At 37.1% G+C, this 12,899-nt stretch overlaps 1 protein-coding gene across 3 annotated transcripts in view; it reads right to left on the bottom strand.

Annotated features, from left to right (window-relative positions):
* LOC127029121 (ras GTPase-activating protein 1-like) overlaps positions 1–12,899 on the bottom strand; it is a 95,078-nt gene that overhangs the window by 32,179 nt on the left and 50,000 nt on the right. For all 3 annotated transcript variants that reach the window (XM_050914766.1, XM_050914768.1, XM_050914767.1), the window contains 3 exons: positions 6,918–6,996; positions 4,372–4,492; positions 2,249–2,405 (listed from right to left, as the gene is read on the bottom strand). In XM_050914766.1, the coding sequence (XP_050770723.1) occupies positions 2,249–2,405; positions 4,372–4,492; positions 6,918–6,996 (357 nt within the window). The remainder of the gene's footprint in view (positions 1–2,248; positions 2,406–4,371; positions 4,493–6,917; positions 6,997–12,899) is intronic.

Raw genomic sequence — 12,899 nt, 5'->3', positions numbered from 1 at the left:
AAAGTGCATTTTGGTTTGAATGAATTATGTAATTTCAAGAAAATTGCACTGCAGTTTGTTTCAGAATATTTAAGAAACTTGGAACAGTTTGTATTGAATATGCATGTACACTGACTTACAGTTGAGGCAAAATACACCTGATAACATAAAAGACTTGTTAATGAGGACTATTCCCCACAAACATTTTAAATGATGCACAGGTTCAGCATTAGTTCCCAACCAATTAATCATGCATTATGGATTTGTTGTTTTAGGAGTTCAGGAAACTATATTAACATAAGGAATTCCTTATCTGAACGTGTTCCACAGCTCTCATGACCAATAAAACGTGTATTGGATCACATACTAATAATTGAATACGTGTGATATAAACTTCTAAAGATTTAAATGCAATTATAACATCTTCACCATTTTATGTATCTACACTCATTTGTCAAGAAGTATCAAAAATATTTTGTACTGTTACATTACAAGCTAAAGCGCACACTTGATTCACGGCCTTCCACATTACGATGTTCAAGGGAATTTAGCTCTCCCAAACACAGGGTTACATGAAGGATCTTACTTCACTTGCAAATGATGTTTCAGTCTTCCCCCCATCCATTGCTTAGGGAAATACTGGCATGGCATTTTGTGGCCATGCCCACGGGAGGATTGGGGAGGGGGAGGGGGGCAAGAAGTAGCCAGGTCAGGGGCTACTTAAATCATTGTCACCAAAGACATGCAAAGCTGCAGCCCTCACTGTACTTCTGAGAAAAGGGGAAAGGTAGTTTTTACCACCTACTTAAAATATAAGAGGAATTTTCTCAGCTACAGTTCTTCACCAACAGCTTTCCCAAGCAGGTGCAACCATGCATCTCCTTCTACCCACACTTTTAGTGTTACTTATTATCCAACTACATTTTAACCCACAGTACAGTGTTTCTTAGAAGTTGCTTAACAGACAGTCACCATTAACCAAAATGTTCCTTGTTTACAGTCTACACCAAAGCTTCCTGCATAATTGCCAACTTACATGAGGAACATTTCAGTAATTTTTTTTTAAATGGTACTCTCATATCTATGGCTCCTCATTGCAATAGTTGCGCAGATTTTTCAAAATGATTGAAAAGTGTATAAAAATCAGATGGTGCAAGAACACCAGATCTTTGCAGCTTAAGAAATGCCACTAATTTTAAACATCTGTCTTCACATTATCTCTGTGAAAAGACTTAAAGTTGATTAAATACTTTTAATAAATATTAAGATGCATGAAATAACCAGAGCTTCTGTTTAATGCATTTTTCTGTTACGAAAAAATAACAACATTTGTAGGAGTAAATGCATCTTTTTCTTCTGTATCACACAGGACTGCGCATTTTTTTGTAATTAACAATGAAAAAAAAGATGTGACCTCTTTCATCTTAGTTACCAATGATATCAGAAAGTGTTTTGATTCTCAACTTCTTTGCCGATAATCACATCACTTGCAGTTGACATATTTTGAATAATCAAAATTAGTACAGTAAATGAAACTGAAAATGATCTCTGAATCTAATTATCTTGCAAAAATAATTTGTAAAATGTTTGCTTATATGAACTAACTTACTGGTCTAATGTTGGTCTAATCTGATTCTTACTGATTCTTAAATAGAAAAGTACTGATAAGTTATCTAACTAATTTAGCTTTCTAATACCTATCAACAAAAGAATGCAGATCTTTTGGAACTGACAAAATTCTTGATCTTATCAATTCCTGGTTCAATAGGATTAAAAACCTCAATACAGTTGCTTTGTAATCTTTTTAATGCCTGTAATACAAAATGTGGAACAATTAATACACAATATTGAAAAATTACAATGCAAAAGGCCAAATCATTATCACATCATATTACATGAGAAATTCTTAAGACTAAGTTCTAAAATTTCTTACTAGAAGTTGTTTATGAACAGTTGCTAGCAATCAAGTTGCCATGGCTTAACAAGTTACTGTTAATCAGTTAAATCTGTCTACATATGCTCTTGCAATCTACACCAACTATGGAATAAAATGCAATATGAACCAAGAGTCACAATGCTTTCATTTCACAATCAGCAAAAGCTAAAAAAACACACGTAGACAGTTACCAGGGCTCAGGTGTCAAAAAGCAAGTTTATTGTGCCAGGCCAACTTGTTCATTAGTGACATATTGTCTGTATCTTGCATATGCCTCAAACTAGTAGTTAACTGTCCTGCTGCATGTACAAGAATTAAAAGCCAGTGCCCTACCTGCCAAATAAACTGTCATGTACTCCATAGACTGAACACACACTAAGGTCTATTAATCCTTTAGGTTTTGTGGCTCGTTTTTCACTTTCAAAATAAATAAGCTGGGCATCATTTCCCTCCAATATAAAGTACAAGTTTTTCCATCTCTTTCCTTTACCTGTAAGGAAAGCAAGTAAGAAGTTACAATATTGTTTTAAAGAAAATGTAAATTTTGTAAATGAAGAAAAAAGAGAGCAGTAAGGTTTTTGTCAAAATACAAACAGAAGAACAATGTACAAGTTAATCATGCTTAAGCAATAACATCAGTATACATACTCAATTTTTTGCAGCATGTAGCTAAAACTAGACCCTCTTCACAGATTCAAGTACAATTTTAGATGGTTCTCTAAACATTTTCATTAATCTCAACAGGATTAAGCAAGTACATATGAGCTCCGTTCATATCAGTGGGAAGACTGTGCCTATACAGTTTGCAAATAATGTGAGATGCTGTAAGTGATCCAATTTATTATGGCTATTTTAATTAAGAAATAGATTTCTCTTGACATGAGAAAATTATTCCTAAACTCTAATCAACTGATCAGCATAACAGATTGCATCACAATATCTTAAATCAGAATGACTGAAGAATAGAAATGGGAACACAATATATACAAACTTGGATCAGAACCATGCCCCAAACACATCTATATCCAAAAATTTGACCAGTTCCATGTTTCAGAAAAAAACATTAAAATAAAATTTTAATAACCTGAGATTTAAATGTCAAGGTTTGTTGGAAGACACATTAGATGTATCAGTAAAATGTGGATTTAGTCACTGACTAAACCAAAAATAAATCACTCATTGTTTAATGTCCTCTGAATTACAACTAATAAGGAACTTTCTGCAACTAATTCATACATAAACCACAGTACCTTTTAGAAAAACATTCAGCCTTAATTTTCAACTTGATCATCATAGATCCACCACAGCCCTTCATAAACAAGCACTAGTACTCACTGTTTTGGAAAACTAACTTTAACATCCAGTTATTATACTCTACTAGATGGAAGAGTGATTTTATTAAATTTCTGTTCTGTATGCAGGTATGTGCATCTCTCCACACCTACTCAGTACTCCTGCTTGCACATTTAAAGTATCTCATTATCCCTTTTAGGTAAAGATTTTCACTTCAAGTTCATTCTCAACTGATTCCTCACCCTACCACATCCCCCTACGCCTTCTCTCAAAATTAGCACTCTCAAAAGAAGAGATGCTTTCCTTGCTTTATTCAGAGGATCTAGTTTTTATTTCCTTTGAATGCGTCTTTTAAATTTGGCTATATTTAAATGCTTACCTTCTTTCTCACTTTTGCTTGCTATCCAGATCACTATCTATCTGGTACTTATTGTTTTAGCTACTGTCTCTATCATATGCAGAAACATTATTAATTTTTTTTTTTTAAATCAACTTTAGTGGAAACAGAAAAACTAAAATCATGATACTTGGAAAGGGACTAGCTTCCTCGGAACTTCAAAATCTTGCTCAATGGTAATTCTTCAGGGATATATTGAGATGAGTCAGGCATCTTTTAATCCAATTATTCTATGCTATGTTGACTGTGTCGGTGTTAGAACCTTAAAAAAGTCTCAATGTACCTTGTACACCAGAATATACATTTTAAATTAAACATATTACCTAACTTGGAATAACAAAATTAAACCAGCTCTGGTCTCCAATGAATGTACTGATTTACTTTAATCTAGCTCTCTTTAACCCATGTGATCAGCTTAAATTTAAACAAGTTGTGTATTAAATATGAATACATTTTATGAAAATGTACTTCATTTAATGAGTCCAAATGTTACCTTTGATAAAAGGTGCTTAGTTTTTGTGCTGTTTTCTGATTTTTTTGGCAAGAACTGCCAATCAACATCTTTATATTGCATGTCATTTTATGTATTATGTCTTTCTATTTATGTACTTCTTAAGGAAAAAGAATCTTTCATACCCTTTACAGGCTTTCTACCACCTTTTGCTCACTTCAATTTTGCCTCCACTAGTACCAATACTATACAAAATATGCATCCATATCTGCATTTTTTAGAAAAAAACATTTCATAGAAGCAAACAGAACTCACTTTTTTTCAGAAGATATCCTTTTTTGACAATATTTTTATAAAAAGCATCCTTTGTTTTGCGACGAATTGTATTGTAGATTTCTTTCCCATCCACTGTATCATTAAGCACTTGTTCTTGATGCTGGTAAACAAGGAAGAAATCAACATTTTTTTAAGCTCAGAAATCACTGTGAAACAATTGCACACTATGAAGCTGCAACTGAAATTTTACTGAATGCTACCAATTCTTTATTATTATTCTCTCATATGTCTTAACAAATTAATATAATTTAATACAATACCTTTGCCAGAAATGTAATATAACTATTTCTTGTGGAATGATTAGGCCAGAATTATAATATGAGAAGAAAAATAAGGTTTAAATACAGACCAACTTTCACAAAGTAACATCTGTATTTATTTTTGTAACACTAAATAGAAAGCAGCATCTTTCACAGTGTTTTATGCAAAATTTACACAAGTCTTTAAAGGTTATTTAGCTTCTAACTCTTCTACCAAGGCTTTTGGGACTGAGTAATTAAGGATAAACTCTGAATCAACAAGAATGGTGCAGATCACAATTAAAATTGAATGATTAACACACAAAGTTGCACAGTCCCTCACTAATCTTATTAGCACTCATGTCCTAAATGAGTATCATTCTAACAAAAAACAATAGGAGAAAGTAGAAACAGGAAATAGAAAAAAGATAAATTCACATAGAAAACTAAGATCTGGAAATGTAAATACCAAGCTAGAATGGCCAAAAGCCAAGCCAAGTTTGACCTTACCGAGTCAGCTGATCAGCAAAAGTTCTTTAGCCGTAAGAAAACATGAAAAGCAAGACTGTCAAGCAGTGAGAACAGTATTGAGATGAAGTGATATATGCACTGGCTCCATACTAAATACTCTACTTTTCTCCCTTCCCCCCCATATATCTATAAGAATTATGGTTCTGAACAACATGACAAAGGCAAGATAAAAAACATTTCAATAATAGGAATTACAGGACTCACAATGGAAGCAATACCCAAATTTTTACTAACTCAAGATAATCTCCGTAACATAGCTATGAAAGAAACAATGTACAAAACAACAGTTCTAGTGAAAAATGTTTTAAAGTAAATTTCAAATTAGAAACAGGAAGTCTATTAGATTGAACCGAGTAGTACGCAAGACTTCTGAAATTTTTTTCTTCAAAAACAGAGCATGACAGTATGTGGGAGAACACACAACCAAATGTAATTATACCACCAATAACTTTTTTTTTTAAACAAAAGGAAAGTCACAAATATATCTGAATAACTTAAAAGAATTTGATGCAGTCTCACATGGAAAATTAGTCAACGCAGAGAAAGTTATTGATACAGGAACCATAAGTGGATATACAAAGTGCCAAAGTGAAGATGATTGCCATGATCCAAAAAGAATTATGGAGAACAAGGAAAGTTACTAGGTGAAGCTTTTCAAGGATCAACCTCGGAATTCAAATTTCCTCACATTTATCTCAACCACATTACACAGCATGAGTTAATAGTAGCAGACAACTGGGAAGCATTGATGACAAGCCAATCAGCAATAAAGGAACGATCAGAATAATAAGGCATAAGTCTAGTAATACAACATAAAATTTGCACTTGATACTTACCAATAGAAAACAATATAATATAATGTGGCTACAATAATGACACAGATAATATTCTAGGATATATCTGGTAAGTACTCTCACAGAAAAAAAGGAATTACTAATGACATGGTATTCTGAGCTGTTCTGGTCCATTACATTCAAGAAACACGAACTCACACTGGAATTGGTGGTAGTAGGGCAACTACAAGAACGTTATGAAGAGACAAAAAACAGATTTGGTATGCTCAGCTTAGTGAGCTGACTAAAGGAGAATACAAGAAATGCCCTTGTATTAATAAAACAGATCTAACAAAGGGATAACTAGGTTGGAAATTAAAACCAAATTTCTAACCATCAAAACAGGAAAGTTTGAGAATAGATAGGGAACAAAGTATACAAATATACTTTAGAACTAGCTATAACTTTATGAAAAACTAGACGATGTGGTTTGTTTATTATTGGTGGTCTCTTAGGATGAATTTATGCTACAGGGCAACAATGTTCCAGAACACGCCCTGTAATCCCAGCCCCCTGATCATCTTTGAAGCTTTTCTGTGCATATAGGTTTTCTCTGGGGGAAGAAAGACGCCAGACACAGAAGAATGGAGGGCAGTCTAGTCCCCCCCCACTCCAACATGGTATTAAGGCACAGCATTGGTTCAATCAGGGACCAGAGCTGGGGGCACAAGATGGAGCATTTACACCCCAGAGCACAGACAAAGCTTACCATATCTTCTGTTTACTACAAGCCAGCCTTAGATAAGTGAATGCATATGAGGATAAAATGAAAGAAACACACAAGCTCAAAACAAAAATTCAGGAGGGGATGATGCTGTTTAACCATCATGGATACCTCTGCTGTAATTCAGTTCCTATATTATAAATATTTGAGGATTAAGTCAATATCTTCAATAACAAGTGCTCAGAGATGAAGTTTTACCTGCATTGGAACAGGATCTTTAAGGTAATATCCTTCAACAATCTGTTCTTTTCTATAATGTTCAATGATCTCAGCAATACTGTTCAAATAAGAAAAATAAGATTTAATATGTTAAACCAGTTAGTTTTTCCTCTGTATGAGAATTTGCTTTTCCATGCAATCAGACTATGTTTCCTCACAAATTTATAATAAAAATCAAGTGTTAAACATCATAATCTCATTTGCAGCAATGACAATTTACTAATACACTGAAGTCAAGAAAATTCACAGAACTATACTCATAATGTATTAATTCTAAACTCCACAGAACATTTTCAATCAGTTGTTGAAAATGCCTGTATTGGGTCTGGCTGGGATGGAGTTAACTTTCCCCATAGCAGCCCTCATAGTGCTGTGCTCTGTATTGGCAGCTAGAAAGGTGTGGATAACACACCAGTTTCGGCTACTGCTGAGCAGCGCTCCCACAGCATCAAGGCTGTCTCTCCAACTCTATTCCTCAAAGGCCAGCAGGCTGGGGGTGGGCAAGAGGTTGGGAGGGGACATAGCCAGGACAGTTGACCCCAACTGACCAAAGAGATATTCCATACCATATGACGTCGTGCTCAGCAATAAAAGCTAAGAGAAGGAGGAGGAGGGGGACACATTTGTTATTAAGGCGTTTGTCTTCCAAAGCAACCACTACGCGTACTGAGGCCCTACTTCCCAGGAAGTGGCTGGACATCGCCTGCTGATGGGAAGTAGAGAATAAATCTTTTTGTTTTCCTTTGCTTCTGCGTGCAGCCTTTGCTTTTCTTCATTTAACTGCCTTTATCTTGACCCATGAGTTTTTAATCTTATTTTCTCCCCCTGTCCCACCGAGGAGGGGGAGTGAGAGAGGGTCTCGGTGGGCACCTGGCGGCCAGCCAAGGTCAACCCACCACAATGCCAAATGAGTACACTACCTTTTCCATATTCAAGTAACACATGTGCATTTCCCAGCTCTCCAACCAGGCTGAAAATTGCTATTTTATTGGTAATAATTTTCAAAGTCCTAGAGTAACTAGGGAAGGGGAATGGGAGATACTTCAAACTGTGCAAAGCAATTTCTTTCTAGGAAGACAGGAGTGGGAAATAAAAAAGTTTTGTAACATGGATTATGCAGATTACACTTCAAAATCACTGATGATATGTTAAATTAACTACCCAGTCAGTAACACTCCTCTATGGGGAAGCTTGCATTCTAATTACCAGAATCAGGTTTAAATTGTATGTTGAAGGATCAGGAGAGAAGTAGTGACAGATGCAAGCTAAAATTCAACGTATCTTTGAGTTGCTCTTATTTTTGCAGTTACATTGTAATAAAGAGAAGTAACGTTAACATCAACACAGATGAATCATTCATATACAAAATATCAACCTGAAAATAAAGAACTAAGTAATTAAGTGGAGAACAAAAATATACTTTATGTGTTTTCTCACTTCATATATACTGTTAGCTGTGTGTGCAAATGTAATCAATAAGGCACATGTGATAGATCTTTGGCCTATTAAAATTAGATAAAATTTTGTCCAAAGGAAAGATATAGGATATTATAAAAATGATCATAAAAACATGTAAATAAAACAATAGAAAGACATCTTTGTTTGCTTTTTCTCTCTCATTCTTCTAAAGCTATGAACTAGTGTATGCTTGTTAAGTCAACGAATCTTCCCACGAACGTTTTTATTTTTCAGGTTTGTAAAGTGACTTGTATTATTAAAAATCAAATAAATTTCAATTTTTATTGATATGCAATATGCATATGCCATTTTCTCCATAAAAATTTAAGCTTTACCACACTGCATAAAGGAATCACTCATTGTATTTTGCACGTTGAACAGCTATTGCCAACATCTTGTTATGAGGGCAATCAATAATAAAGCAGCTTTATATAATTTTTTCCTCATTCATTAAATTGAGAATACCTTGACTGTCAATGTCTCCTCTCCTTCTGTCCTGGTTTCGGCTGGGACAGAGTTAACTCTCTTCCTAGTAGATGGTACAGTGCTGTGTTTTGGATTTAGTGTGAGAATGATGTTGATAACACGCTGATGTTTTAGTTGTTGCTAAGTAGCGCTTCTCTTAAGCCAAGGACTTTTCAGTCTCCCATGCTCTGCCAGCAAGCAGGTGTGCAAGGAGCTGGGAGGGAGCATGGCCAGGGCAGCTGACCCCAACTAGCCAAAGGGCTATTCCATACAATGGAACCTCATGCCCAGTATATAAACAGGGGGGAGTTGGCTGGGAAGGGTGGATCGCTGCTCTGGCATCGGTCAGCGGGTGGTGAGCAACTGCATTGTGCATCACTTGTCTTTTCTTGGGTGTTATTTCTTTTTTTTTTGTTGTATTCCTTTTCATTCATTACAATTATTATTATTATTAGTTAGTAGTGTATTTTATTTTTACTTTAGTGATTAAACTGTTCTTATCTCAACCCATGAGTTTTACTTTTTTTCCTTTCCTCCTCCCCACCCCACTGGGAGGGGGGAGGGGGAAGCAGCTGCGTGGTGCTGAGTTGCTGACTGGGGTTAAACCACGACACCTTCCTTGGTTAAAAAAACAGGAGTCATCCCTCAACAATAAGAAGCAATTGCCTGATTTCTTCCAATGTTGTAAAATGAGCTGAAGAATAAACTGAGTTGTATTTCAAAACTCATTTTGGAGTTAGAGTACCATATAGACTAGGACTTTATGCCTTGATGGAGTGATTAAGGGGTTTTTTTCTTTAGCCCTCTTCTCCCCCACACAAACTCAACTCAGATGGTCACCATATATTGTGGTACCACTAAAGCAGCCCAAATGACTGAACAAGCCAAACACTGCAAACAGAAAGATCCCACATATCTTCAAATACACTTGAGAATGAATTTGCAAGTGATCCAAGTTATCTAACGTGTAAAATGTAAAGCATGAAATCAGACTGACCACAAAAAGAATCTAAGGGACAGGAAAAAAGGGTTTATGACAGCAACAAAATCCTATTTACACAAAATACATCAAGGAAGGTATAAATAAGTATGAATTAAAAAAATGAATGGTTAAACTTGGTTTGATATAGAGAAATAAAGATGAATCTCAATACTACATTACAGTTACTTTAGTAATTGTAAAATGTTTAGCATAAGGCTTATCAGGCTGCCCAGATCCTAGCTACCTGGATAATTTTAAAAGTATGTCATCATCATGAGCAGTATCATTCTTTTAATACTTAATGGGTGAATTAAGAGTTATTTCAACTGCTGACATTTCAAATAGTGAAGAATCCAGAAAGCAGAACACTACTCTATACATCATTAAATTATAAAGAAAAAGAATTAACATGTTAAGCCCATATTGTTCAGCCTCTCAAAATATGGATTAATCTCAGTTAAAAAAGGCTTCCAACAACTCCAATCTTCTTCTAATCTCAAATTGTCTCATCTCTCAAATTAAAGATAACTTGAAAGCTTGTTCAATGTATAACTGTTGGGTCAATGTTTCTTATCTTCTACTTTGACATGGAATCACCAGATACACCACCCTGTGCTGCTGCCCCCCTCCTAAATTTTACAAGTTTTTGGAAAACTCTCTCTTAGGAAGGTTAGATTTCAGAAGGAAAACAGATGGAGAGGAGAAAGGGGCATGAGATACGTGGTAGGATAGGCATGCCTATCCTACCACACTTTTTAAAATCAGAAGTGAAGCTATCTTACATTTAAATATTGTTTTATTTCCCAGTTAGTTTGTATATCCAGACATGGACTAGGAGTTCCACAACCTATATAAGCAATACTACATCTCTGCCTATATTCCAAAAGCAAGCACAGGTAACGTTTTCATCAGTCCTCCCAGTAATGGGGAGAGGCTTTGGAAGAAACAGGTGTGCCCAAGACAGGACTGCTGCCTCCACCAGAACTTTGTTTTTTATAACCATGGAAAAGTCTTTGAGACACAAGGTATGCTGGGGCCTGACGGGATCCACCTGTCCCAATGGGGGAAACACTTCTTTGCTCATAAGCTGGCAGGACTGACTGAGAGGGCTTTAAACTAGAATTGATGGGAGAAGGGGATCCCAACAGGAGAGCTGAAGGTAAGCCAAGGGTTGTCATGGCATTGCCTGAGGGTGGCAATGCTAATGGGAACATTTATGCTGCTCCAGGGAGCACTGAGGGCTTAGGAGCACATCTGAAATGCTTGTACACCAACGCACGCAGTATGAGAAACAAACAGGATGAACTGGAAGAGTTGGTCAGCTCCCAGAGCTATGATGTCTTTGGTATTAGTGAGACTTGGTGGAATGAGTCCCACGACTGGAGTGCTGGGATGGAGGGCTACAGGCTGTTCAGGAGGGATAGGCAGGGCAGGCGTGAGGTGGAGGAGTTGCACCGTATGTAAGGGAGAGGTGTGACTGTACAGCCCTTACAGTTAGGGATGATGTGGTTGAGAGCCTCTGGGTGAGGATCAGGGGGATGGAAAACAGAGCAGCTGTCGTAGTGGGTGTCTACTACCGATCGCCCAGCCAGGATGTAAGCACTGATGGGTTATCCTATAGGCAATTAGGAGTAATCTCTGGATCGGTAGCCCTGGTCCTTATGGGAGATTTCAACTTCCCAGGCATCAACCAGGAATATCATACTGCTGTGACGAGCAGGTCTGAAGTTTGTGGAAGATACCTTCTTGTCACAAGTACTCAGTGAGCCAACTAGGAAAGATGCCCTCCTAGACTTGTTGTTTGTGAATAGAGAAGGACTCGTGGGGGATGTGATGGTAGGTGGCTGTCTTGGCCACAGTGATCATGAAATGGTTGAGTTTAAAACTTTCAGTGTAATGAGAAAAAAGGCCAGCAGAGTTGCTACCCTGGATTTCAGGAGAGCAAACTTTAAGCTACTCAGGGAGCTAGTTAGCAGTGTCCCCTGGGAATCTGCTTTTGAGCTTTTTGTCCATTAGTGCTGGTCAGTTCTTAAGAACCACCTTTTAAAGGTGGTTTAAAACTTAAAAACCTTTTAAAGTTTTTAAAAAAGCACAGGAGCAGGCAATCCCATTGTGCCGCAAGTCAAGCAAGCAGGGCAGAAGACCAGCTAGGCTGAACAGGGAACTCCTCTTGGAGCTCAAGAGGAAAAAGAAATGCTATGATCTCTGGAAGTGAGGTCAGGCTTCACAGGAAGAGTACAGAGCCGTGGTTCGCATGTGCAGGGAGAAGACATGAAAGGCCAAAGCTCAACTAGAGTTGAAACTGGCCAGTGTTGTGTCAGACAACAAGAAAGGCTTTTTTTAAGTATGTTAATAGCAAGAGGAGGTCTAAGGAAAACATTGGACCGATACTTGTTGAAGATGGTCATCTGACAAACAGGGATGAAGAAAAAGCAAAGGCATTCAATGTTTTTTTTGCCTCAGTCTTTAATAATGCTGATAGACCTTGGGCTGCCCGGTCCCCGGAGTCGGAGGACCACAAGTGTGGGAACAGTGACTTTCCATTTGTGGACACTGAAATTGTAAGGGACCAGCTGTATCAGCTGAATGTTCACAAGTCCATGGGGCCTGAAGGGATTCATCCCAGAGTACTGAAGGAGCTAGCAGATGTTACGGCAGGACCCCTCTCGATCATCTTCCAAAGGTCTTGGGAGTCTGGGGAGGTCCCCGCTGACTGGAAGCTAGCCAGTGTTATTCCAATTTACAAGAAGGGCGTGAGGGAAGACCCAGGAAACTACAGACCTGTTAGTCTAACCTCAGTACCTGGAAAAATTATGGAGAAGTTCACACTGGATGCTACTGAAAGGCATTTAAAGGATAATGCAATCATCAGGCATAGTCAACATGGGTTCACAAAGGGAAAGTCCTGTCTAACTAATCTGATATCCTTCTATGATAAGGTCACCTGCCTAGTGGATGAAGAGAAGGCAGTGGATGTAGTTTTTCTGGATTTTAGTAAGGCTTTTGATGCTGTCCCTCACAGCATCCTTATGGACAAGTTGTCCTACTGTGGGATG

This window comes from Gymnogyps californianus, unplaced genomic scaffold (genome assembly GCF_018139145.2).
Source record: "Gymnogyps californianus isolate 813 unplaced genomic scaffold, ASM1813914v2 HiC_scaffold_80, whole genome shotgun sequence".
Taxonomy (NCBI): Eukaryota; Metazoa; Chordata; class Aves; order Accipitriformes; family Cathartidae; genus Gymnogyps; species Gymnogyps californianus.
Note: the sequence above shows the minus strand (reverse complement) of the source record. Positions and strands in the feature narration are given on the sequence as shown.